Source organism: Petromyzon marinus, chromosome 25, assembly GCF_048934315.1.
Source record: "Petromyzon marinus isolate PM22_M1 ecotype Great Lakes invasive population chromosome 25, UKy_Petmar_22M1.pri1.0, whole genome shotgun sequence".
In the NCBI taxonomy this organism is placed as follows: Eukaryota; Metazoa; Chordata; class Hyperoartia; order Petromyzontiformes; family Petromyzontidae; genus Petromyzon; species Petromyzon marinus.
In genome coordinates this window covers 10,725,864-10,753,444 of record NC_133691.1, presented here as the reverse complement: position 1 = coordinate 10,753,444, position 27,581 = coordinate 10,725,864, and the positions used below count along the sequence as shown (strand labels likewise).

The window sequence follows — 27,581 nt, the reverse complement described above, 5'->3', positions numbered from 1 at the left end:
AACCCATCTCGTCTCCCGAGCCCATTTTGCTACTACTTTACCCCCTGCCGCCCAGCTCCGATCAGCCCTACCCCTATCACTACCCATATCGATACCCCCTGATGCAGTGGCGTAACTACATTATCAGCTCAGGGGGTGCAGCAGTCGGTCGCACATTCGCACATCGGCTATTATAAACCGTGGCTCCGCTTGTCTCATCGCATTATTTCGCTCACGGTCTCAAACATTTAATGCTGTAAAAGTGCTCCGTTTTCGCAAAAATGCAGCCACTACAGCTCCCTATAGTACCTCTTTGCAATATTACGAAACTGCTTTAATGAAATTAAAATGAAACGTGGAACCGAAATGAAAGCATTCTCATTAAAACAATAATTTGAAACCGCGTTTTAAATAAGTGTGTTCTTTTACACTGTTGTTGAAAACATATCTCAATAGCCTTTTGCCCGCCCAAGGACGGGTGTATTGCAGTAAATCTGAAAAGCACAGACCGCGACGTGATAATCATTGCATTAATTCGTGTGCAATTCGTAAGGGCGCGGTGACACAGATTTATTTCATTTTTAAGGGTATAATCCCTTGTTCATCATGACGTCCTTTTTACTTTGATGTCTCAACAGCGTTACGGAGATCACGTGACGTGAGGGTTCTGCCTTTGTAGTGAGGGTTGGAAGTTGACACCGAGGAGGGGGGAGGAGGCGCCTCGCCCCCCCATGTGGAGTGACTTCACCTGCTAATTATTATTAATGAGGGGATGTCCATTTGGAGGACGTCACCTTATGATTATTAATGACGGGGGCTGTTCGATGTGGAGTGACGTCACCTGCTCAGGATTATTAGAGGGGGGGTCCATGTGAAGGACGTCACCTGTTCATGATTATTAATGAGGGAGGCTGGCTGACGTGGAGTGACGTCATGCGCGGGACACAGACATTATTGGCTCATGATAGTAGTAAATGGTGGTTGTCAAGAAAGTCCCCATCTCGTAGCTTTCGCCGCTAGCGGGGAGCCAAGGCACCCCCTGCCCCCACGCTCGTTACGCCATCGCCCTGGCTGGTCCTCTCTGCCGCCGCCCACCAGCTCGACCCCAACCTCTCCCGAACCGCATTCCCCTGCCTCTCCCAACTATCAGGATCACTCCACCACTTTTAATAATAGTCTGCACTCTTTATCTCAACCACTTTGCATATGTACATTTAAAAAGAATTGATGCAAAGCACCATGGAAAAAAGGAACGATACAAATCTAGATAGCCGGGCCAGGGAATGGGAGGTCCGGCGCACGAGCATGGCCGAGTCTGAGTAGTCCGGGGCACTTGTGGCCAACCAGGCAGCCACCTCCCCCTGGAGCTTGGCCACCATATGAACCTGGGCGACTCCAGGCAGTTTATAGACCGTAACAGGGGTGCACGATACTCATGGCACGCACACTCGTCAAATACACATGGACAAAGCTGGCTGGAAGCTGACTGCCTATCTGTAAGGGTGCAGAGACCATAGGTAGGGTTTGAGGGGAGTCAGACTGCATTGTACATTGCACAAGCGTGATTGTGAAGGTGTGGCAGAATGCATGCTTAACATTTAGAATTTTTCATTTGTTCAATTAACGTATTTTTAGGTCACATTGTTGAAATGCCATTTAAATATTAAATGTCTTCATAATACAGGTTTTTTTGTATACATTTTCTATAGTATGTTAAAGTCGTCATTTTCGATTTCCTTAACCCATTAAAAAATCATATCTCTATTGGTCAATACCAACGTTCATCCAAGTGTTTTTGTTAAACGCATCTTTAAGGCGTGCGATGCAGACCACTAAAATGTTGCACGTCCTGAAACTGACGCTATAATGCGTGCGATTCAAGCCCCGTCGCATTCTGCGTGTTCACATTTGTTGTGGAAAAACGGTCTACATTTTACTTGGGTGTGGATTCGTGTTAATGTTGACGATGCTTATTCCCGTTAACTTTTTGCACCCAACAATTCAGGATATGGTGTACTTAAGACTTATTGGTTTCTGGAGGTGCTGGAGCAAAGGTCTGGTGTGCAGAAGTTCCAATCTCCACAAAAGCAGTCTACGAGGAACAACTTTCGAAGAATGTGTTTATTTGAAACCATCTCTTTACAAACTTTAAACATTTTGAAAAAAATTACCAGCGATTACAGTGTAGGATTCCTGACAAAATAACACAAAACATAGCAAACAAAAGGCTTGAGAGCTCACAGAGCCACACACCCCCAACTTTATACAAGATTATTTTTTAAACAAAGCAGATGGCGATAATTACTGGAACAGCCACCAATGACAGGAGGTATCACTGAAATATTTACCGAAAATGCTTAAAAAAACATTAATTCAAAAAGCTACAAAGTTAAACCATTCAAACACCAAATTGCGTGGAACTTTCACACCAAGGCAAGCACCGTTGGTGACTTGGCCTACGTCTGTATGTTATGTAATTATTATTATTTTCGGTTCTAAAAGTCAGGAATACCACAGCTGCTATTGGAGGGTTGTAAGTACAAGCCAACGAGGTCACCGCCCCGGGGCCCCACGCGGCTCCCTGTGTGGAATGTCTCTCTCCTCCAGGGCGTTGTCGCCATTTCTCGATGCCTGCCCCCCCTCAAATGCCTTGAGAGCTGCATACGCAAGCGGACACAGGGAGACGGCGGCAGTCAAGCAGAGCAGAAGCCCCGCGTACATTCAAGACGCGCCGGAGCTACAAATGGTCAATCTCTGTCTCCGGTGTAAAAATAGCATGGGCTGTGGTTTGTTGACGCTGCAGTTTCGTTTGAGAGCACCGCTGTGGAGAGAGGGGAGGGGACAAAGGGGAGGCAGGTGTGGCGCAGTCACCTCCTGACGGGAAACAGCAGCTGAGTTGCCATGGTCGAGTCCGGGAAGAGGTTGTGGTAAGTTGGCACTGGCACAAAGGCCGCGGTGATCATTTTCCCTGCAAGGCAACGAGTGGGCCCACATGCAGGTGGAATGAGTCAACAACCACTCCAGGAAAAATAACAAATGGCTGGAAATGTTTGGATTGGTTGATTGAAACGGGTTCTTATTGCTCACCGTGCGTGTGTTGCATTGTGAACCTAAGGCTAAATTAAACAAAAGGAGCATTTGGTAATTAATCCATCCACAGTGGATAATTGGTGACATGCCTCCAACCACCATGAACACAAAGCAGTGGCAACGCGATTGTGTCACTTTGCAGAGAAATGCAGGTTATCTGAGCTGCAGGACAGTCCGATTCAGAATATTTATACTGGAGGAATCCGATGAGCCATAAAGCTATTTTTCACAAATATCCAGTAGTTTCACCGATATCCAATAGATTAGGAACTGTACAAATATTACCGTAACGAAGCACATCGATTCGCGAAGGTCAAGACTACTTTAAATAAGGGCCTTGTGTTTTGGTTTGTAAAACCAATGCTTTTTTTAATCGGTATTTTGTTTAGCGTGAGGGGAAACCAGAATACGCACAAATAATCCAACTAACCACTGCTGCAAAAGCAGTACATTCTCAGGTGCCCACCACCACATACGCCTCCATTATCATGAGTGTGGGGGTCACAGGGTGCTAACACAAGGCAGGACTCACCAGCGAACCACCGTCCGTGCAGGGCGTTGACGGTGGCGATGGCGGACGCGACTGATGAACACTTCACGTACACGTTACCCTGCGCACATGTCATGGCCGGAGAAGCATCAGCATTAGAGCCGCCGGGGACAACTAAGCTGACCACCAACGCGACGGTGCACCATGCACTACCCTCCCGCCAGCAAATGGACTTGATTCCCTCTCTCTTTTACAGGTGTGTTGCTTCAGTCACTCGCACACTTTTGTTCAAAGTACAGTCATACCTCGGTATACGACCGCTTTGGAATACGTCATGTTTTGACGAGAAAAAAAATGTCTTGGGATACGTCTTGCTTGGGATACGACGCACTTGCTAGAACTTGTATGGGTCGGGATGAGTCACCGCGTACATTACCCGCGTACACCCCGTTCACGACTGAAACAAAGCGCCGCTCCTCAGTCTGCCTGTAGATCTCGTTCAGTGCACGACCCTTGCTATAAATCTCTGAATTTTCACGTGTTTTTTGTCATTTTAACTCCTCTCAGCAAGGTCAAGTGATGTTAAATTTTATTTTTATTTCAATTTATTTTAATTTATGTATGCATTTTAGTAATAAGTAGTGTCTACATTATATTATACAACCCCATAAAATGTATAATATGCCATATAAAATATAATTTCTTATACTCTGGAACGGATTATTCCCTTTCCCTTTATTTCTTATGGGAAAAATTCGTTTGGTATTTACGTCACTTTCGGTATAAGTCCTCCTACCTTCTGGAAATGAATTAATGACGTATACCGAGGTACCATTGTAATTATACAATCCAACCCGTTCTGTCTCCCTCTACTTTTATTTTTGTGTACTCGAGTATAGATTCCGAGCTGTACACAACCACACTCAACGGTAATGCTTCATAGTGATGATGTTGATGTATGCCAAACCAATTCAGCTGCCGGCTTACAGCAAACCACGCCACGCTTACCTGGGGGGAGTTCTTATCAACGAAGATGTGCACTAGGCCACCGTGCTTCATGCACTCCGTGATGACGTCATCGCGGATGTCCTGATCCCAGGTGTGCGACTGTTCGCTGTTGTACAAACACACACACGCGAGGTCTCACACTCCTCCCATCTATTTCATGGAAGATATATTCTCTAGTAGTGGTTCTCAACTTTTTTTGGCTACTGTACCTCTTGTTGAATTTTATTTCAACCAAGTACCCCCCCCCCCACCCTTGCCTGACCCAACATGGTTCTGAGAAATAAATGTATGAAGAATGAACATTTGAACCAATTGTCCATTTTGTGAGGTATATCCTAATTAGCTGGTAACTGAAAGCGAATAAAAACAAATTCAACAAATGCACTACATGCAAGACGTAGTTTGTTTGCACTAATTGGTAACTCTTGTAAACCACACTGTTTACGAGTTTAGAAAGGTCTTTTATATCGTTCTAGGTTACCATATGAATAAAACAATTATTGCAGTTATTTTATTGTCTGATTCATGCATGATTATTCACGAATGACCCATGTATGATATAATTTCACACCTTTATAAATCACCTCGCATACCTCCTGGGGACATTGCTACGTACCCCCACGGGTCTGCGTACCCCCAGTTGAGAACCACTGCTCTAGTACAAAGTGTTGGGGGGGGGGTCACTAAAAGGTTACCCTCACCTCTCTGGAGAGAACATGTTCGACAGCTGGATACACTGTGTGGCAATGGAAGGCGGCGCAGCGTTATTCAGCACTGTGAAATAGACAAGGGCACCGAGTCACAATGTGCGTGTTCGTCCGTCAAAATCTCAAAGGTAATCAATACTGCTTTAAGATGGGAGTCCTATAAACAGACGGCAAAACTTACCTGGCATCACGGGGTTCGTGGTGCCCAGACCAAAGCCCCCAGTCATCTGCAGCGCTTGCTGGGCCGCCAGTGGAATCTGCAGCCCCGTGCCTGCATCAAAGAGTGAGATAGAAACTCAAACGAGCACCACGTGTGTCTGCCTCTTCCCCGGGACCCTTGACCATGGCGACAAAACTGTGAAGGGAGGGGGCGAGAGAAGAGCGCTTGCGTACCCTCGGCCAGTTTGGCCATGAGGTGCAGGCGTCCTGTGCTGCCCAGGTCGATGCCCGTGCGCTCCAGCTCGTCGTTATCGAGGAATGAGCTGGCGCCCGAGCCGTCTGAACGCTCCGTGACGTGGCCAACCTTCATGGGTCGCCCCGCCAGCTCGAAACCGTTGAGCTGCTCCAGGGCCTTGCGTGCGCACTCCGCGTCCGCAAACTGGCACAAGCGCAGAAAAACGAAGAATAAAGTTCCAGAACGGGCAGGATGGAGGGGGAGCTTGGGCCAAGGGACCGGCAAACAGCCAGAGAAATAATGAAACCCTTGCAATTTGGCACAAAGCAGAACATTTTAAAAAATCGATTTGGGAATATAGATTGGTTAAACAGCTGAATGCAAAATTCACAGCACTGCCTGATGTTACACAGCATTCGGAAAGGCAATGCCTCTCACGTAACGCATACAAGTTCCGCACATCCACACAGACCAACGATCCCCTCCTCTTCAGTGCGTGCTCACCGTGACAAAGCCGTAGCCCCTAGACCGGCCCGTGTCGCTGTCCATCATCAGCTGGCAGTTCTCGATCTGCATACAAGAGCACAGAGTATGCGTTCGAGTTAGGGAATAGCATGCCAAAGTGGACACCACAGAGCTCCGTTAAAATTCCATTCAAGTGAACTATGGTCACAACACAGCACTTTCCCATCCATGCTACCACCAAGAGTATTGTTTTGTCTCATTCCAGAACGGCTGCTGCACCTTGCCGAAGGGCTCGAAGATGCCCTTGAGCATGTCCTCGGTGATGTTGAAGTGTAGTGAGCCCACGTAGAGACGCATTGGCCCGGCGGTACTCTTCTGCATTGTTGCTGCAGCAGCCGCCGCTGCAGCAGCTCTGTTCTTCTCAGCCTGCAGAGTCAAGATGGCACGTGCGTTGAGGCCAACCCACCATCAATCAGTGATCACACCACCACCCATTGATGCCAAGCAAACACTGCATGAATATAGCCAAATACTGTAGATAAAATGCTATTAGGCGTCTCACAAGAAGGGCTTAATTTCTCACAATATTTCTAGCGCGCCATCACCACCACCACTGCCATCGGTGGTGATGAGGGGAGGGTGTGGTAAAGGTTATGAGGAACAGGCTGACTTAGGAAGTGTGGCAAAAGGGTGTAGGCTGACCTGGGAGGCCTGGACGATGATGGGCACACCAAGGAGACGCTGACCCGTCAGCCCAATGGCCAGAGACACCGAGTCCACTTCCACAAACTCGATGTAGGCGATGCCCTTGGAGCGCCGGGAATTCCGATCCGAGATCATGCGCACGTCGCGCACCTGTCGAAGGGAAAGTCACGATTCCTCGTCACATGCTGGCCAGAACTGGCAGTCTGCGGTGCGAGCATTGTTGGTGCGCAGAGCAACTGTCGTGCATGTCAAGGGGGCTGAACTTCTTTCACACCGTACGGAGCCAACCCTGCTAATGGGAAGTGCATCAAATAGCTTACCAAATACAAATTACATTCAGAAACGATCCAGAGTAAATTAGTAAGGTTCATCATAAACAAAATGTGCCAATTAGTTACTACTTCAGCACACTGGTGTGTTGAATAGTACAATTTGAGTGAGAGGTTTTGCTGGTCATTACAACTAGCCTCATGAGGCAATCGCCAGAATTGTGAAGTCCTCCTGTTTCGGTCTTAAATAGAGGGGTAAAGGTGATGTCATCACTCTGGGCCTATCAGGTGCGAAGACCGGGGAGGTAATGTAGTCATATAAGTTATAATGGATCATGTTAATCTGAGAAAACGCAGTACCTATTATTATTATTAAACTAATCTGCTGCTTTTCACTGTCGAGTAGGAAAAATGTGCTGGGGGACACTGGCAGAATTCACGCAGTGCGGGCACGAGCCCGGGAGTCCTCCATGCCACCCTCACCTTGCCCACGGCGGAGAAGAACTCCTCAAGGTCGCGGGGTCGGATTCGTGCTGCCAGCTGCATGCAGAACACTGTGCGTGCATCGCGTTCCTCGGGAGTCAGGTTATCGATGGGGGCCCTGAAGACGCGCATGCACATGAATGCACGAGCGCGCGCACACACAGTCGACAAACAGGCGTGGCATTATGATGACGCTGTCACACCCTCACTAATCAAACTCCTCTTGCCTAAACCGTGCATGTTGAGGGGCATGAAATCACTCCTCTGCATGACTACAGCGAGGCTCGAGTGCTTATACATTTTTCCCCATACTCATTCTATTACAAATATGTTACGAGCCAAATACATTTTAAACCCATAACTTTTATATAAAGCAATGTAATATGATCCTGCTTAAGAAAATTACCACTGAAAATGTATGTCAGAGGACTACTTGATGTACCTGCCCTTCAACAATATGATGCACCTTCCCATGCGTCTTGCTAGAAGCTGTCGTTGAGAAACTAAAGATGTTTTTAAGGACAATATTTGACACGTCACCTATTATATATTTTTCCTTTTAAGGCAGTGTTATGAATTAATGTGTTGATTTTTTGTATATATTTTTGTTGTTTGTGCATCGTTGCCAATGCAGCAGCATCACCAAATAAAGTTTATAGATGTTTTAGTCCTCGGCGGTTACAAAAGTTGAATTAGATGAAAATGTGGGGGTTTACGTGCAATCTTTAGCATCACCGCTGAGACCAATAATGCACTCCACTTGAGAACTCAGTTTAATCGCAAGCAGCTTTATGGCTAACCATCGAACAAAGACAGTAACTGCATCGCACGCTTTCAGATGCGTTTCTTCGGCCGTCTAGAATGCTCTTCCTTCCGATATTAGGAAGCAATTGCAGCTATGCACTTGAAATTCATGCGAACCGAAAACAAATTTCTTGAGAACTAATTTTTTTGTTGGGCGCATATGGTGCTAAAGAAGTTCAACATACATAAGGCTGAATCACCAAAATTGCACCCAAGCTCTGAGGGTTTTTCTACAGGTCCTCTAGTTTTTCCCTCCTGTTTTCTTTTAATATTGGACAGTATAAAACGTTATGTTCAATACAAGTTATCTTTTTACTTAAAACTTTCGTGACTGCAGGAATTCATATTCTTTGGTTCTTTTGGTAAAATCGCGTAGACAGAAAAATAATAAAAATAAATTGAATAAAAAATACAAATAAAAACAATAAAAAACATGAATGTACTCTGTAGCCTGGTTCTTAATCGGAGTGAACTGGCAGTCTATAATGTAGACTGTAGTAATGGTTATTAAGCTGGGTGAGTGTACTTGCAGTCTATAATGTAGACTGTCGCCAGGTTTTTAAGCTTGGTGAGCATATTGGCATTCTATAATGTAGACTGTAGCAATCATTATTAAACCGAGTGAGCGTACTGGCAGTCTATCATGTAGACTAAGAACCAGGTTAAGAACCAGGCTACAGTCTACATTACAGACTGCCAGTACACTCACTTAGCTTTATAACCATTACTAGAGTCTGCATTAATGTTTTATTTTATTTTTACAAAATGAATGGAAAGTTATTAAAGTGTTTATAGTATGAGACGGTAGGTTACGAAGGCTGGAAACACACCCTCAGTACTGTTATTTCAATCAATGAAGTTTCACCATACGATCGAACCTCCAGGAACGCATCTACTTCGTAAATCGAGGTATTACTGTACTCTAGAAATGGGCAGGTACTTTGGGTGGTTGTGGGCCAGAGGCATGCCGTGCCCACCCCACTGTTAAAAAGTGTAACTCTTGGTCAGGATGGCGCTTTTTATGAATTATTGGGGGGGTGGGGGGGGGGTTTCGCGGCACGTCACGAGACAGCCGACGGTTTGCGGTACTCCACCTAGTAGGGTGTGGGGGCCGGTCCTCATGGGTCGCTGCATGGCCCACGGCAGCAGTGTTAGACCTAGCGCATGTGGGTTAGAGACAAGTGCACACAGACGCGGCGGCAGCCGTCAGTGGCTCTCCACACAAGAGGAGGCCTTCCGCGCACATACACACGCACGGGCAACAGAGTGGGGGGACACGGGCAGAGGGAATACTGGTATGCAGATATGCCAGGGAGACACAGGCAGAGGGTAATGGGAAATAGGCGACAAGGCAGAGGACAGGGATGGTGCAAGAGCAGACCCACGTCCCTACTCCACTTACCTGATGGGGCTCTTCCTCCGTGGGCTTTTACTCTTGCTGCGGCCACTGCGGCGGCTTGGGGAGGGTTAAAACAGTATTGATATGCGGACACACAACAGACACAAAGCGACGATTAGCAACTCGGTCAGGAGAATCAATATGAATAGCATTCGTCATCATTTTGGGTGGCAGGGTGGCGCAATTGTAACACTTGTGCCTCACAGCAAGAAGTGTATTGGTTCGATAGCCGACCCGGGCACCTTTCTGTGTGGAGTTTGTATGTTCTCTCTTGGTTTGCATGGGTTTCCTCCGGGTTCTCTGGTTTCCTCCCATAGCTAAAAAATACATACAATGTAACTGGTATTGGCCCAACATCCAAATGGTAAAAAAATTACCTGCGAATTGCTCAATTTAAGGATTACACATCACAACGTCACCCCCCTACTGCGAAAACTTAGTAGGACCCTCCGGAGAGCCTGCTCAATGGGTCTCTCCTGGGTAAGCGAGCGTAATTAATAACATTAACATTTATAAGCTATAAATTGGCTAAACTTGACATTCATGGCCCATTCATAATGGCCTTTTGTTAAAAAACAAATGTCAACTGCGGGGATATCCCCACCATCCCTGAATTTTGCACAGGATTAAGGATAACATTGCACAATAAAAATGTGCTTGTGGGTTGCTTACAGACGCAGACTTTATCATGAATCGCATGCCGCATCCTACATCTGTTTTCAGACACGCTGCGCACCAGAGCGCAATGTGTTGCGGTGGGAGGGGAGGTGCGGCGGAGTGGGAGAACGTACAAACTGGGGCTCCTGAATTTGCCGCGGTCCCCACTGCCGCCCCCGTGCCGGTGGCCCCGGCTCCGGGAGCGGCTTCGCCGCCGCCCGTGACTCCGGCTTCGCCCCTCGCGACTCCGGCCGGGTTTACCATCGCGCCGGTCGCGACTGCGACTACGGCGCTTGTCTCGGCTCCTGCTGAAATGAGACGGAGACGCATGCACACACACTCACGTGTCTATGTCAGGTGTTCCCCGCGACCTGAGCAGCTGAGAGTTGTTTAGTTTTGATCACCATGGTTGTGAAGCAAAGGCAATATTGAAGGTGTAATATGAGTTAATACGTTTCTTGAAATTGAGCGCGGTTTAGCAGCGGATCCAAGCTAATTGGGAGGGGATGTTGGGGGAAATTGCAGCTCCAGTAAACAGCCCAAAAAAAATTACATTTACCAGAGAATGTAATATTTATAAACCTTGAAATTTCATAGCTGCCCTCCTCCCTTGGAGAAATTCATATATGCGCCTCTGGTACGATTGTAAGAACGTGGGAAAAGAGAATGGGAGGCAATTCCAAATCAAGCAGTGCGAGGTAAGAAGCAAAATTGCCTGGGTTGGGATTTAACTCAATGTTTGATCAAGCTGTTCACGTAACACGATCAAAAATAACTGCATTTTTGAATCGTTGTTAACGCTCGATTAGCCATGGGTTGCAGATTGACGAAGGGGCTGTAAATTATCCATTATATTTATTTAACAACGATCTACCTCCTCTTTCGCTCTCTGCTTCTGCTGCGGCTCCGCTTTCTGAAAACAGAAAAGAGAGCCGCAAGGAATGACAATGAAAACGCTCTATTCCTCATCGAAGTAACGTATTAAATTCAGTCAGTGAAATGTTTAAAGGGCACACACACACATACCACAGCAATTGTAAAATATAAAAATGAGATCTCTGATTGTGTACTGAACAATGTGAAATTGTAGCAATGTAGTGTGTTTCAAAGTTTAAAATGCTGGGTCTTAATCAGTGTAAGCATTTGTAGCCACACATCACATAACAGAGGCATTGTACCCGGACAACCCCTAGACCACATACCTTTTTCTTGGGGAACGGTAATCAAGGGAAAGCCATTACATCATTTAGCGACACCTAATTACAACGAACATTGGTTATCAAGAGGCCAGATGTACACACTTTATAAAAAACAAACATCTATGTTTTTTTAAAGCCGCGTTTAACATGTATACTTTTTAGATATTTTAACAAACACACCAAATGTGCTCACTAAGTCTCGCAAGACAAAATCTTAGCAAGAAAGAAGCATATAGCGCAACATCTCAGTGTAAAAAGAGGTAGGAACTCACTTTTTGGATTTTTCTCCAGAAGAGTGAATGGCAGAGGAGCTCTTTTTCTCTTCCTATGCAGGTCGACATAACAGCGGCATAACGTTGCGTTCACATCAATCAACAGGGACGGGGTAACACGCAGTGAGAGCACAAAGAGGGGGGACATGTATGGTCAGTGTCACGAAGAACTGTACTGCGGTGCATTTACGCACGCCGAGGTAGCTGAAGGGCACATCGCTAGCCGCCACAGCCGCAACCTTGTCCGCCGCGCTTACATTCTGCCGAGACAAACAGTAATGCAATAGCGGACACGGGTGGGCACAACGATGAGCCGAAATCATGCACAGGGGACTGGCCCCCCCCGAGGGTGACAGTTAAAATAAAATCGATATCTTTATGGGAACTTAAAAAACAGGGCCAGTTTGTCCAAAAATGTGCTGGTGAAATTTAAATAAAAATTTACGCGGCAATTCGGCTTTTCAATTACACAATTTAAATGTCGTTTAACGAGCATCGTAGCACTAAATGAGCCACGTACGGTACCGTACAATTATTCCACATTCCACACACACACCCACACTTCAAGTGATGTTCCAAACTTGAGGTCAAAGAAACTTCCATTTTCTGCAATCTACTCACCTGGAAACCCGAAACAAAAGGGGGCACATTAAGAATTGCAGTTCCGATAAGACCCTCCAGCTATTTCTTGAACTTACATTAGCACCCTGCAAAATTCACAACTTTCTTTTACACGTCTCACGCATTTCAGGACATTTTTAAAAAATCAAATGTAAAAGCCGAAAAGTCTACCATACAGATGTGTAACAGGGGGAAGTTCTAAATCCGTTCATAAGTAATGCGCATGAAAACTGCAATTGTGCATATCAAAAGTATTTGTTTGAGGGCACATACCTTGGCAATGGCAGGTCAAATCCTGCACAATAACCATTCCAGTCTTGTACCGCTTAGCGTAACTCTGGGATGGCTTAGGCATCTAGGAAGAGTGAATTGCTTCATTTGGTTGCTCTCAATCAACATCGATATTGGAATGAAAGAACATTTAACAATAACATAACTGCACTTTAAAGTTTAGACCCTAAACACAAAACCATTAACGAGGACCACTGCCTTCTACTGCCTCTGTTAGGACAACAGCAGCCAATAGGAAGCCAGTGATGCCTGAAGGTGGCATGCAGCGAACTGACTCAACAGCACGTTCTAGTCCTTAATAGTTTACACTCAGTGTGTTAGAACATGGCACCGCAGAAACACCCACCTCCTTCATAAACGGTGCCTCTAGCATAGCTTCTATATCCCAGTCGTCAGCCATGGCGACTTGGCAAGTGCGTGGCTGCTGCTGCAGAACAAAAAAAACAGTAATTTACACGAGTGGCACATCATGACGCTATAACACCTGTAACATGCAACTGCTAAACTATACCTTTTGTATCCATGTCTATCGTTTACCTTGTCTCCATCTCTCTCAAAGCTGGTGCCTGTTTATTGCGTTTCCACGTCACTAATCTGCATCTTTCTGTTACTGCGAGCCATACATCTTTGTGGGCCATGAGTATGGACGAGATACTCTTTGGTTTTATTCGGTAAAGTCACGTAGGTAAAAAATCAAATAACAAAAATCACGACGCTTCGGCCACAACACAAGTGGCCTTCATCAGGTGTCCTCATGACAGCAGGGACCGTGCTGTCATGAGGACAGCGTTGTCCTCATGACAGCACGGTCCCTTCACCTGATGAAGGCCACTTGTGTTGTGGCCGAAACGTCGTGATTTTTGTTATTTGATTTTTTACCTACGTGACTTTACCGAATAGAACCAAAGAGTATGGATCCTTGCAGTCACGAAAGCTTCAAATCTAGAATGTATGGACGAGATGTTTACCATGGGTGACTAGTGGAATAACAAATGCATGTCAAAGTACTAAAATGTAGAAATACCTCTTTCTCCAAGCACCAACATTTTATAAAACGCTTTCTGGTGGGGAGTCAAAGCGTTTTGAAAATGCTCATATTGAACAGTCCTGAGCTGTCAATATTAAAAGGTGCTGCATGAAAAAAGTAAAGTGTATATTATGGCCCCGAGGCCTTTTTTTCCAAACTTACTCAATGAGAAAAATCTCCGATCGCAATGAGTTTGCCCTCGTGTATTTGCTGTGGAGACAAAAACAGAGCACAGTGTTATGGCATGACCAGGAAGCATGTTTGACAAATGGATTATACGCTTATGCATCAACTACCACTACTTGTGCAAAATGACTGCTACCATTTTAAACTGAACAGTTTGTACTTATATTCTTTGAGTCTTTCGGTAAAGTTATTTTCTTTTAACCTATCTACGTGACTTTACCGAAAGACCCAAAGAATATTAATTCCTGCAGTCACCAAAGCTTTAAGTTGTACTTATTTAAAATTAGCTTCTTATTTAGAAAGCCCCTGTCTCAATGGCCTTTTGGTTTTTATTTGGGTCTATAGTACTACTATTAATGTAGTACGTCACGATAGACTTAGGTGCTAATAACCTTGATTTGAAGCTTTCGTGACTGCAGTAATCCATACTCTTTGGTTCTTTCGGTAAAGTCATGACTTGAGTTAGGTGCTACTCTTTATACTTTTTAGAACTGTATTTAAGGTTCATGTGTCAAAAACAAATTGTTCATACACTAGACTAAATAAAAAGAGGTGAATACATCACTTTATTCCGTCCCTGATAATGGCTCGACGTTTTGACTGGATGGCCTACTTCAGAATGAGTACACTTAAATCTATATTAACACAATACATTACTGTATTATTAAATTCGGTATAACGCTGGCAAGTACGAGCGAGGTCTTCATAGTTGCATTGGAACAATTCCCTTGTTAGGAAATGTAACTTGAAAATGACTGTAGACGAAGCAAAACCCTTTAGCTTACATGCCAAAGTGAACGTAACTGAACAATACCAATAATATAAAATACAGCAGTACACGTGCAAATACCCCCGCAAATTGTACCTCCATTTAAATGGTAATCTGAAGCGAAGTAGAAAATAACCAAATATCCATAAACTGCCGATTTAATATATAGAAGCTCAAGTGCGCCACAGTTTAATGTGAGGAAACTAATCGTGTTTAGTTTAGGTTTATTTAAATGGGATACTATGTCCCTCAGGGCAAATGAAAGAGGTTAACTATATTCAAATACGTCAACTCCAAACAACCCCGGTTAAAATGTCGCTTGGTTTGCATTTAAATATGAAACCAAGATTAAAAGTAAAAGATTACGAAAAGCAACAATTGATCAATGCAATATTTACACACGAACGTCAGAGAAACCTCATGCAAAGCCACGTTTCGAATATAACTCGATTGGTGTTTTTTTAAGGCCACTGACCCCAAGCCTCACACGCGTTCGCAGAAATACAAACTCCTTCCAACAAATTAAAAACACCCAAACCAATAACACCACCACGAGGTATTACGCAGCTTACGTTTATACTGAACGCAATTGTAACAAAATAAAAACAACCTAAAAAACCGCTGGTCAAAGGGCGGGAATCATGAGGCCTATGGCGAAGCCTGCGGACGAGGCCTCCACCTTCACCGCGTCCCCAACAAAATCGCTCACGCACGAGATGCGAGTTTCACGCTTCGCACGACTTTACTAACTTCGCGAGAATCGCCACTTACACGACTCGGGGGAGTTTGCGACTCGGGTTGTTGTGTTTTTTTACGATCGAGAGATGTGACAAACCAGCGCCACGCAACACAATCCACCTCGCTCCCGCGGGCCTCAGGCCTCCAACCCAACTCAAGCTCAGGCAGACTCTTCTTTAAGGGCTCAACGTTGTCCCTCCAAATTAATCTTTAACTGCGCGAGCGCAAACTATAAAACTGCAACGCCTCGTCGGTCCTCTCACAACCGACGTGCGAGTTCGACCCCGGGTGTCGCCCGACCCTGACCCCCGGTCTCTCGCGGCCTGCTTTGGCTTCCCCCCAACAGCGCCCGCACGGAAGCCGTCGTGGAGGCGACAGTTACAGCAGCGAAAGGCAAACACCAAAGGACACAGCAGCGGTTGAAGAAGTGCTAGAAGCGAACCTGCAAGGAAGCCGAGAGGCCGAGAAGGTGAGGGCGGAGAGTTCAAGTACGGGTACTGTGGTGGCCGCTCAGCGGCTACGGGGCGCCATGCGTGGGGTCTCCCGAGCCGAGGTTCAGGGGCCGCGCGGTTCTTGGGGTTCCAATGGCAGTGGGGAGCGCAGTGCTGGGTGTGGACAGCAGAGGGCAGCCCCAGAGGGGTCCATGGTTGTGCTGCTCACTGCCCCCCACGCCTGTGACTGTCCTGGCCACTCACGCCTGTGACTGTCCTGGCCACCCACGCCTGTGACTGTCCTGGCCACCCACGCCTGTGACTGTCCTGGCCACCCACGCCTGTGATTGTCCTGGCCCCCCACGTCTGTGACTGCCCTATCCCCCCCACGTCTGTGACTGCCCCCCACGTCTGTGACTGCCCTATCCCCCCACGTCTGTGACTGCCCTATCCCCCCACGTCTGTGACTGCCCCCCACGTCTGTGACTGCCCTGTCCACCCACGTCTGTGACTGCCCAATCCCCCCACGTCTGTGACTGCTCCCCACGTCTGTGACTGCCCTATCCCCCCACGTCTGTGACTGCTCCCCACGTCTGTGACTGCTCCCCACGTCTGTGACTGCCCTATCCCCCCATATCTGTGACTGCTCTGTTCCCCCACGTCTGTGACTGCTCCCCACGTCTGTGACTGCTCCCCACGTTGACTGCTCCCCACGTTGTGACTTCTCTCCACGCATGTGACTGTGCTGTCCCCCCACGCCTGTGACTGCTCCCCACGTTGTGACTGCTCCCCACGTCTGTGACTGCCATTCCCCCACGTCTGCGATTGCCCTGTCCTGTACTCACCAGTGTGTATCCACCCGATGCTCACCCACCTCGACTTGCATGTGAACATTCTAAGTGACTTTTACTTGACACGTTGGTGTCATTTCCAGCACCAACACTTGCAGGCCTCTTTACAGACATTTTGGGGCTAAGATGCACAGAAAAAAATGAGGAGCAAACACGTCGGCGGACGAGTGTCTTGTAAAAACTGGCGAGTGCTGTGTCGCTCAGAGCGCACAGTGATACAACTGAACAAATATTGCAATAACATTGTCAAAATTATAAAAGTACTCGTGACCATGAATAGTGATAACACTATGTAACACAATTTTTGTTCCTGGGTAGTGTTATTTCCTAATCGCTTATGCCTAAAAAGTAGAGAAAATGGCTATTATTCCCCACAAACTTTGCTTTTGTGACCAGGACAGTGATATTTTGAAATGTACCTATTTTCAATGAGAAAACGGACGAATGTGTATTTTCGTTCACATAAAGTCAGAAAAAACAACATGAATCAACATTTACATGTATTTATACTAAAGTAATACAAACATGACTACAAAAGATTTAGAAGTGAGTAGCTTTTCGAGATTTGGGATTATACTGTAAATCACTTTCACGAAACAGCTCCCAAATGTAGTCTCCCATCATGTTCTCATTATACTGTCCTTGGTAGCGGCGTTGAAAGTAGAGTATATCCTAGTGTAAGCGCTCGCTTTGCTCCTCCGAGTACGCTCCCATGTTCTCCTTGAATTCATCAAGATGAGCATCAAGGATGTGGACTTTGAGGGACATCCTACAGCCATTTTGCCATAGTTCTTCACCAGTCAACCAGCTCCACATAGTTTTCGACCTTGTGATTTCCCAGGAAGCCACAAAGCACTGCGGAAAAGCTGTTCCAAGCCGCTTTCTCCTTTCTAGTGAGCTTCTTGGGGAATTCATTGCACTCCAGGATCTTCTTTATCTGTGGTCCGATGAAGACACTGGCTTTGACCTTTGCCTCAGACAGCTTAGGGAAGTAGTCTTGAAGGTACTTGAAGGCTGCCGACTCCTTATCTACAGCTCTGACAAATTGTTTCATAAGGCCCAATTTGATGTGCAGTGGTGGCATCGGCACCTTCCGGGGGTCCACCAGTGGCTCCCACTTGACGTTGTTCCTCCCCACAGAGAACTCGGTCCGCTGTGGCCAGTCCCATATGTGGTAGTGCGCCTTGGTGTCCCTGCTGTCCCAAAGGCAAATATAGCAGGGAAACTTGGTAATTCCGCCTTGGAGACCCATCAGGAATGTCACCATTTTTAAGTCTCCGATGACCTCCCAGCCGTACTCATCATACTTCCAGGCGTCCAGCAAGGTCTTGATGCTGTTGTAATCCTCTTTGAGGTGCACCGAGTGAGCCAGGGGAAGAGACGGGTACTTGTTACCATTATGGAGCAGCACGGCTTTGAGGCTCCTGGATAAGCTGTCAATGAAGAGGCGCCACTCATTCTGGTTACAGGCGATTCCGATTTCCTCGAACAAACTGGTTACATTGTGGCAGAAGCAGAGCCCATTTTGACGGGTGAAGAAGCTGCAAAAAGGTTGGTGATGCTTCCTCTGATCTGCGACTTGCACACTTTAATCCAACAAGTTCCACTGCTTGAGCCTAGGTGTCAAAAGCTCGGCATTGGACTTGGTGATACCAAGATCTCTGATCAAGTCGTTAAGGTCTTTTTGGTTGGGGTAGTATGGGTTTCTCTCCTCAGCTCCACCTCTGAAATTGTCATATGGATCTACGTCTTCCTTGCTCTCCGACTTGCTGCTCTCTTCTAAAGACGGCTGCTCTCTCTCCGGAGTAGGTACGGGGAGCTCATGGCAGTGTGGCACCGGGGCGATGAAGGAAGGTCCTGATACGTGATAGCAGGTGCATTTTTGCCAGTCCGACGTTTGGAAGGGTCCACCATGCAGAAATAGCAGTTGCTTGAGTGGTGAGTGGGTTCCCGCTAAATGCTTGGGATAGCGAACTTCATGGCTCACTTTTCCCCTCTGTACCCTCCTACAAAAATAAATTTAACCCATGACTAATGTGTAAGAGATACTCTTACACATTTTTCATATTTTTTCAATAACATTTAAAATTGGAAAACATTTTTTAATTAAAAAAACTAACAATTTTACAAATTGTATAACGTCAAATTCCGAGCAATTGTCCATATTACCTTCCAGAGTTTTTTTTTGCATTGCTCGCAGCTGAAATTAGGTGCCCAGGGTTTGTCTTGATCCCCGACAGGCATGTCGAAATATGCCTTGTAGGCCTCGCACATTTTAGCAGATGCTTCCAGAGTACTTTTTCGCTCGTCTTGATAAATTGACCGCAGACATAGCAAAATGCGTCTGCCGGATGTTTGCAGCCTCTTGATGCCATCTCAGAAAAATGCAGCTATGTATCCACTTCGGCAGCTGGAACTAAACTGAACTGGTGGGCTTAAAGCTCCTGTATTTATACTATTTATATTACTGGAAAGTTGCAGAATGTTCTAGAAGTTATTTAAAGTTTACTCAGCACTGAATCTATCTGGAATGTTCTGGAAAATAGGTACATTTTAAAATATTAATGTCCTGGTCACAAACGCAAAGTTTGTGGGGAATAATAACCATTTTCTGTACTTTTGAGGCATAAGCAATTAGGAAATCACACTTACTACCCAGGAACAAAATATATTAAAAAAATTGTTACACAGTATAATTGAATCGCGGGTTAGCTCGGAGCGTTCGTAGCTCTCATTGGCTGAGCGAATGTAAACAAAGATGGCGGTGGGTGCGTTTCTGACACCAATGCTGCTGTGCGTTCTACCAGTGTTTAGGCTGTGTGGGGAATCGTGGTGTTGCCTTGCGTGGGTGTGTGGGTGTCAGCGCATCTGTCCTTTGTGTGTCTACCTGTGTATTAGGCACTTCACTTGCCATGTGCCATGGTGTTGTCTCCACCATCCGATGGCAAATGGCGTCCGTCACGATGCGATTGAAGTCACGATTTACACTCGGAGGAGCTAACGTGCCCTTACCATGTGCCCTTACTCCCGTCGCAGTTGGAAATGCCGGAGAAGAAATGCACCAGCTGTCCCGGGAGGTGTCGACCCTGCGGGGCAGGGCACGAGCACATTTTGCCAACCCGCGTGGCGCACTGAGCCGGAAGGATAAGAGCATCCACGAGATGCTGCACCAACTAGAGATCCACCGTGCTGAGGAGGTACCGTGGCCGCCACCAACCACCCCCCCCTCCCCCTCGTTGTACGGAGCGTGGCTAAAATGAAACGTGTTCTTGTTGTGAAGCTGTGTGGCGCACACGCAGGGATAACAAAACCTTAACATATTCGTCAATAAGACTGCAATGGATATTGCTTTGAGTTCTCTGCTGTAAAGAAGGGCCATTGCCTGAAACGTCACCTTTAAGATGTTCTGCCCTATTGAGTGCATCGTTTTTGATGAATGTGTTGAGGTTTTTATTCAGAGTGCGATCTGAACGTCAAGGAAATGGGCCATTAAATAAGTGCATTCTGGGAGGTGGCTGGGTGCCCCAGGGGTCAGAGAGGCTGTGCCAGCACTACTGAGATGCCAGGATCAAATCCAGATTACAGCCGCCCAACCAGTGATTTAACCGGGTTCCCAAGCGTAATGAGTTGGTGGTCTCAGCCTGGTCGCCAATAAGTGCACAAAAAAAACCCAACAAATAATATTTTGGTTCTGTACTCTAAATTCACCATAGTGAGTGGTCCATGGTTTGACGACTCATGTTGAAAATGAAAAAAAGCAGATCAAACACAAGTTTTGTATCATAGCATGTCCCCGCAGAATGTGCATGTAGTATCTTGATTTGAGGCTTTCGTGACTGCAGGAATCCATATTCTTTGGTTCTTTTGGTAAAGCCACGTAGTTAGAAAGAAAATAAAACAAATCACGACATTTGGATCACAACACAAGCGGTCGTCATCATGATCGTCATCAAGCGGTCATGATGACGACCGCTTGTGTTGCGATCCAAACGTCGTGATTTGTTTCATTTTATTTCTGTGACTTTACCGAAAGAACCAAAGAGTATGCATGTAGCATGTTTTACTGATTAATACACCTGTATGGGGCTGACCAGCATGGGGAAGTATCGTAAAACATATCCCCATGACCAACATAGTGTGGGGAGGCATTGTGAATTGTTCTGAATATTGACTCCATTTGAAGATTAACATTTGGGTGATAGGAATTTATTCATAATCTCATGATGAAGAGCGTTTTTATGTTATATGCATGCTTTCCAATGGTTGATTGATGTATACAATATAATGGAACATTTTTTTGAATTTCTTAATTATTCGAAATGTTTAATATTTTTTATACGTGATTGCAGTATGTTCAATACAGCTACGGGTGTTTACCTTGCATATGTTTGTAATCGTTGATTTATTCACAAAAGAATCTCAATTTCTTCCCTTTTCATCTTGAAAAGCATCCATTGCAAATCCACACCCATTGAACACTAATTTTTGTAGACCACTGTGTACCAATAACTTATTTTTACGAGTTTAAACGAGTCTAAGTCCTAGCAACATTTCACACGTGGACCACCTCCGCTAACATAGTTGGGCTGCACTGGGTTCCTGTGCATGTATTATTATTTTGGACCCTGTGTTTGAATGCAAGCTGGTGAATAGGTCTGAGGGACCTAATCCCACTTAGCCCCGACAAGTTTATGCTACTCCCACTGCTCTTTCTCCACCTGTTGCCGCTGGTGGCTATACTGTCTTCATCGCCGTGGTTTTGCGTCCCTTTCGACAGCCAATTCTCTGGAGCAACAGTATGAGCGTGCGGAGCTGTCTCAGGCAGAACTGGTGGCGATGCAGGCGCGGCTAGGCGAGCACAAGGTGGAGTGCGAGCGGACGCTGCAGAATGAGAAGCGCCGTGCCCGGGAAGAGCTCGATAATACCAGGTGCGTAGCGCTCGCACCGGTGGTGGCGACGGTGAGATTGGAGGCATGGGGGGCGTGTTTAGGAGGGTGTTCGGCAGGTGTGGAATGGAATGGCGGTCCGTAGCGAGGTGGCAGAGGTGAGCGGTGGTGGGATGGCAGTAGAGTCATGTCAAGGAGTCATGGCACGAGAAGGACAAATACGTGCAACGTCCAAGGTGTTCAGATCACGCGTGTGCGAGCGTGTGCTTCCCAAGAGCAGAACACAGGGTGACAGAGGTTGGAGTGATGGACATACGGGAAATTAGAAAATCAAGGAACAATTTGTAATACAATCCACATTTGAAAAAGTTCCCAGCATGCTCTGCTTGTAGCGCCAGTCGCACCATGGCCACGCAATTGCTTTTACTGAGATTTGGTGATCTGCGCATACGCACCGCGGCCTTCAGCTTACCTCTTCTCGAATGCCCATTTTCTTCTTCTTCACTCCCCTTGCCTCGCTATTTCCTTTACCTCCCCTACCCATTCGTGATCCCGAAGTACCCTATGTTGTGGTCTCTCATTCTTTAACCCTTGTATGCCCCTGCCATTTAAATTATTACATTCTGTCACCTTTTTTTACTGTCAAACGCTTTGAGAGAATTCGCTCTATAAATATACAATTAGATCAGATATATAGGACAATGGAGTGTGAGATCTTTCACGGTTCGGTGTTGGATTCTCAATGCGAGTGAGCAAGCGAGTTAGCGAGCGTGGGAGTGCCCGTGCTTGACGTCGTGCTGCCTCCTTGTGGTGTTGTACAGGAGCAAGATAGAGTTCATCAAGGCCGAGCTGGGAGTCTCCAGAGCAGAGGAGGCCGCGACGGCATGGGAAGTGGTGCAGCTGCAGTACACAGTTCATCACGCGGATGCTGAGATGAATTTTATGCGCAGCCAGATCGACGGGCTGCAGCACCAGGTAACCAGAGCCTTAAACTGCAACCTCACACCTCTATTTGTGTGCATATGGAGGTCTGTCCTCATCCGCTGAGCTGTGCACCATCGCAGGTCAGAGAATGGTCCGCAGAAACATATATCACAGAACTACTTCTGAGAAATCTTTAAGTGCCCTCTGGTCCACACAATAGGAGGAAGTTCTTTGATACCTGTCCTGATATGGAGAGTAATCAGTAATGTTCATCACAAAACAGTCAGATCTTTGGTTTTCAGAGTTGGAATTTAGCTCGATTTAGTGCAAAGCCAACATTGTTTTCCTGGGCTTTTCTGTGCAGTCATTGATGACCAGGCTGAGATGATTAACTCATTGCACATGTGTACCTGGCTTAATCACATGTGGCTGAAACCTGAAGGGGTTATAAAGTATCGTAGATGCAGCCAGGAAGGCAACCAGCCATTATTATTTTTTCTAATGTAGTATGATAATGCATTCTATATAGCAAAAGGTATAATTGTGACCACAGCATCGGTCCTCCCATCATGCCTTTTAATTTTGCCTGCAGATAGGTGAATGTTGGATGAGGTAATTACATTTGACTAAACAAGACAAGCCCTGACTAGGCCTGTAATTAATTCACCGCCTCTCGCAAGGGCACACGCGATGAAGCCGTGATTGGCACTGAAGAGGGGCGCCATGGTGGCGAGATGTTAGATGTTAACTACCTCGCCTGACACCTGTATATTTGGAGTTTGCATGTTCTCCCCATGGTCGCGTGGATTTTTCTCTGGGTCCTCCGGTTTTTCCCTCCACATTCAGAAACATGCGTTTAGATTATTTGGCTGCAATACATTTCCACATGATTAGCCACTTCTTTGAACTTTCATTTGTGACAGGTCGCTTCTGAAATAGAGTTATATAGCTCAGTGGTAAATAAGGATAATGAAAGTTTTAGTTTGAAGACCTCTGTGGTAGCGTTCACAAGAGGGGGAGGCCGTTGTGTGGTTGTCGTGCCTGAATCGCCAAATTTAAAATGTGCCAATGACAATTTGGCCGGGGATACATTTGTTGTGCCCCCCCCCTCCGATTATTCAATCGGTGCCTTGATCAAAATAATGTGATCATGGAACATGAAAGGAGTAACCGACACCAGAATGGTCATTGCGCAGTCAAAATAATAGTACACAATGCAGCAATTAAGGTTTATCGTGAACAAAGTAATGCACAAACAATTCAATACAGGGAGTTAAGTGACTAAAACAGACCACACGATGTAACAGATTACAACAGGGAGAACATACGGCATTTCAAACCAATGGAAGTTATATACAAACAGGTAAAGAGAAAACTAAATATTTGTGAATAACTATATACAAAATAGTTATTTAGTGTGATTAGTTTTCTGCACTCTGAACCAAGCCGTCGGAGTTTGATTTCCAGCCATGGGTAGCATCGATGGCCAGTGATATCTGAACCAGTCTTGGGTGTACCACCTCTTGCTGACCAGTGTGATGAAGTATGATCAATCAATTTCCATGACCGGTATGGCTCAGGGAAACCTTCATCCAGCAGTATCACAAAAAAGTACAATCAATCAGAAGTGGACGGATCATGGCTGCTCATGATGACGATGCTATTGATGACGATGGTAAAATGAACGTTATCTGTATTAAGGCTCAGGAAGACGAGGAAGTAATCATGCAGCTGAGGGAGGAGCTCAAGGCTCTCTCCCCACATTCACTTTCATACACACGTGCGCTCGTGCACACACACACAAAGCCTCACTCCCAGCACGAGTCTGAGTCATTACATTTCATGGAGGATCGCTCCACTGAACAAAATAGCTCTGCGGTTAAATTTTCAAGTGTGAGTTCGCGTTGAAAGTCAGTGTTAAAAAATATATATATTTCATGGAAGCAGGTTCTTAAGTGTGGATGTTCGTAAGTCCGTTGTTCGTAAGCCGAGGACTGTATATACACTTATTTTTCACACTGATGTATAGATTCGCGTTGGGTTACTGAACATCCTCTGTTTAGGGACTGTACCACGTTACAATCTATCATCCCACCTTTAGTAGAAGTACCTACTACTACTAGACCATCTGCTCCCTGTTGCTACGTGCATCTCGATCCCATTCCTGTCCTTGGTTAGGAAGCGATCTTATTTTGACCTTTCATTGCACCTTTTGGGTTAATTGATTAATATATGGGCTTTTATAGGTGTTATGTTGGGTTGTATGGATGGTGGTCGTCCATCCAAGCACTATCAAAGTTCAACCGTGCTTTTCTTCTAAGATATAATATTGGGTGCATTCTGGGTCATTTGGTCATGGGTGGTATGGTGTATGGATATTTGTGAAAAAGAGTTTCATAGCTGTTCAGATTCCTATATTTAAAATAAAGATACTGGTTCTGTATGTGTTTGTTGTATCTGAATGTTCTATAGTAACTGAACGCAGTCATTAAAATGCTTTACCGTATCCCTCTGCTGCTTTATGCCCGTGGCCCACACAGCTCATTGAGAACAACAAGCAGCTGGGATCCCTGCAGGCGGGGATTCTGGGCTACCAGCGCATGGTGGCGGACCTGCACGCTGAGCTGGCGCCATCCCACGAAAACTTGCAGAGCTTGCACACACAGCTCCAGGATCTGCAAGTGCTGCACCAGCAGAGCGAGGCGAAGGTGAGCACACAGCATTCGGCGTCACAAAGATCCCCCGTATAGCCTTAATGAGACTGTTGGGGCAAGTGCTGTTAGCGAGCACCTATGAAGGCTGGCACGGCATGCGAGGGGATGTGTGACCAGCACCACACCCATCTGCCTGTGTATCCCAAGTAGTGATGTTTACACACCGTGCTAGGTGTTCATTTGAGGCTGAATCGACCTAGGGGAGGCCCAGGAACCATTCAGAAAATTGTCACTGGTGTTGGCCATGAGTGAGAATTGAACTGGGTTCATAGTGCAGCGCGCAAACTGCTACAGTGCCGCTCCCCACACACTCACTTTCACATACACACACATGTGCGTGTGCACGCCCACATTCACTCCCAGCACGAGGCTGACTCATGACATCTCGTGGAGGATCGCTGCACTGAGCAAAATAGTTTCACGGTTCAGTTTGCAAGTGCTAGTTTGCGTTTTAAGTCACTGGTAACCAAAATTAATACATTTCATGGAAACAAGTTCGTCGGTCGGGTATTCCGAAGTCGGGTGTCCGTAAGTTGATGACTGCCTGTATATACTTCTTTTTCATACTGATGGTTGTACAGTATGGATGCGCACTGGGTTACTGAGCATCCTCTGTTTAGGACTGTACCACGTTACGAACCACCATCCCACCTCTAGTAGAAGTGCGTACTACTACTAGACCATCTACTCCCCTCTGCTAGGTGCATCTCCCTCCCTGTTTTTGGTTTGAAAGCGATCTTAATCTGACATTTTAATGCAGCTTTTGGGTTAATTCATATATGTGGGCTTTTATAGGTGTTATCTTGAGTTGTATGGATGGTGGTCGTCCATCTAAGCACTATTGAAGTTCAGCCATGCTTTTCTTCCAAGATCTGAGATGATTGGGTGCATTCTGGTCATTTGGTCATTGGTGGTGTATGGACATCTGTGTAAAAGAGCTTCATATCTCATTACATTGCTCAATTCTAAATAAAGATTCTATATGTGCCTGTTGTTGCATCTGTATGTTATACAATAACCGCACGCAATCGTTAAATTGCTTTTCTGTGTTTCTTTGCCGCCGTTTGCCCGTGGCCCACACAGCTCATTGACAGGAATTGGCAGTTGGAATCTCTGCAGGCAGAGATTCAGTGGTACGAACGTGTGGTGGTGGAGCTGCACGACGAGTTGGCGCCCTACCGGGACAACAGGCAGAGCGCACGCTCAGAGCAGCAGCGTCTGCAGAGCGAGGTGGAGGTAAGCGCATGGCACTCGTCTGTCGCACACACACGTATATAATTTGCGTTTAATGTAAATAATATATTCATACACACACGATTCAGTGTATGATAATGATGAGCTGGTCTAACCATTTCGTTAAGCCGTCATGGTCCCTGTTTACCAATATAGATTATCTATCTATAGACACAATTCCATTATTGCTGTAAACAGTGATAACGATAAGAATGATTTAGCACCTTTCTGTACACCGGGGCATCTCAGAGTACTTTACATCACATCTCATCTCAACACGTTTGAAAGGGCACCCTCAATGACAGATGTCCCTGTGGGCACAAGGTGACTCAGCACCTGGCGTGAAATCGGCATTTGTCTGCCAGTAGGGGGTGCTGACTGTTGTGTGTAATCCCAGTTGAGCTGATACATGTACTTAGTTGTGTGTAGTGTCTAATGGGTCGGTTTGTCCACAGCTTCCTACGGTTGAGGAAGAGGACATCTCTGGCTGCTCACTGGAGCCCGGCGTTCAAGAAGCCTCCCAAGACCTGCCCCCCAACACCCTCTGCGCCCCTCACATTGACTAACACACACACATCGACTGACACACACACATATCGACTTACAAACACACATCGACTCACACACACACACACATTGACTTACACATACACATATCGACTTACAAATACACATCGACTCACACACACGCATGGACCTACACACACACACACACATGGACTTACACACAGCCTTAACAGACTGTAGGGGCAAGTGCTGTTAGCGAGCACCTATGAAGGCCGGAACGGTACACGAGGGGGTGGGTGGCCAGCACCACGCCCGACCGCCTTTGTCTCCCCAGTGGCGATGTTTACACACCGCACCAGGTACTCATTTGAGGCTGAGTCGACCTAGGGGAGGCCCGGGACCGGTTCAGATAATCGTCACTGGTGTTGTCCATGAGCGGGAATCGAACCCGGGTCGCCAGGTTCATAGCGCAGCGTGCTAAC

The 27,581-nt window shown here is 46.2% G+C and overlaps 1 protein-coding gene across 17 annotated transcripts; it reads right to left on the bottom strand.

Moving 5' to 3' along the window:
* Positions 1 to 2,082: 2,082 nt before the first annotated feature.
* On the bottom strand, positions 2,083 to 16,153 carry LOC116945836 (RNA-binding protein 39-like). 17 transcript variants are annotated; one of them, XM_032960416.2, is made up of 21 exons: positions 15,996 to 16,153; positions 14,023 to 14,070; positions 13,180 to 13,260; positions 12,116 to 12,181; positions 11,922 to 11,974; positions 11,325 to 11,363; positions 10,585 to 10,758; positions 10,036 to 10,110; positions 9,797 to 9,850; positions 9,489 to 9,551; positions 7,591 to 7,708; positions 6,836 to 6,988; positions 6,413 to 6,559; positions 6,173 to 6,238; positions 5,668 to 5,872; positions 5,456 to 5,545; positions 5,269 to 5,341; positions 4,568 to 4,673; positions 3,602 to 3,680; positions 2,851 to 2,947; positions 2,083 to 2,636 (listed from the first exon to the last, which is right to left on the bottom strand). In XM_032960416.2, exons 3-21 carry the CDS (start codon positions 13,231 to 13,233, stop codon positions 2,621 to 2,623), a joined length of 1,728 nt encoding a protein of 575 aa, XP_032816307.1. In that variant the 5' UTR covers positions 13,234 to 13,260; positions 14,023 to 14,070; positions 15,996 to 16,153; the 3' UTR covers positions 2,083 to 2,620. The 17 variants fall into 17 exon arrangements, with proteins under 17 accessions (XP_032816307.1, XP_032816310.1, XP_032816308.1 ...); XM_032960419.2 differs by having other exon boundaries at positions 13,180 to 13,257; XM_032960417.2 differs by lacking the exon at positions 15,996 to 16,153 and adding an exon at positions 15,587 to 15,969.
* Positions 16,154 to 27,581: the final 11,428 nt, after the last annotated feature.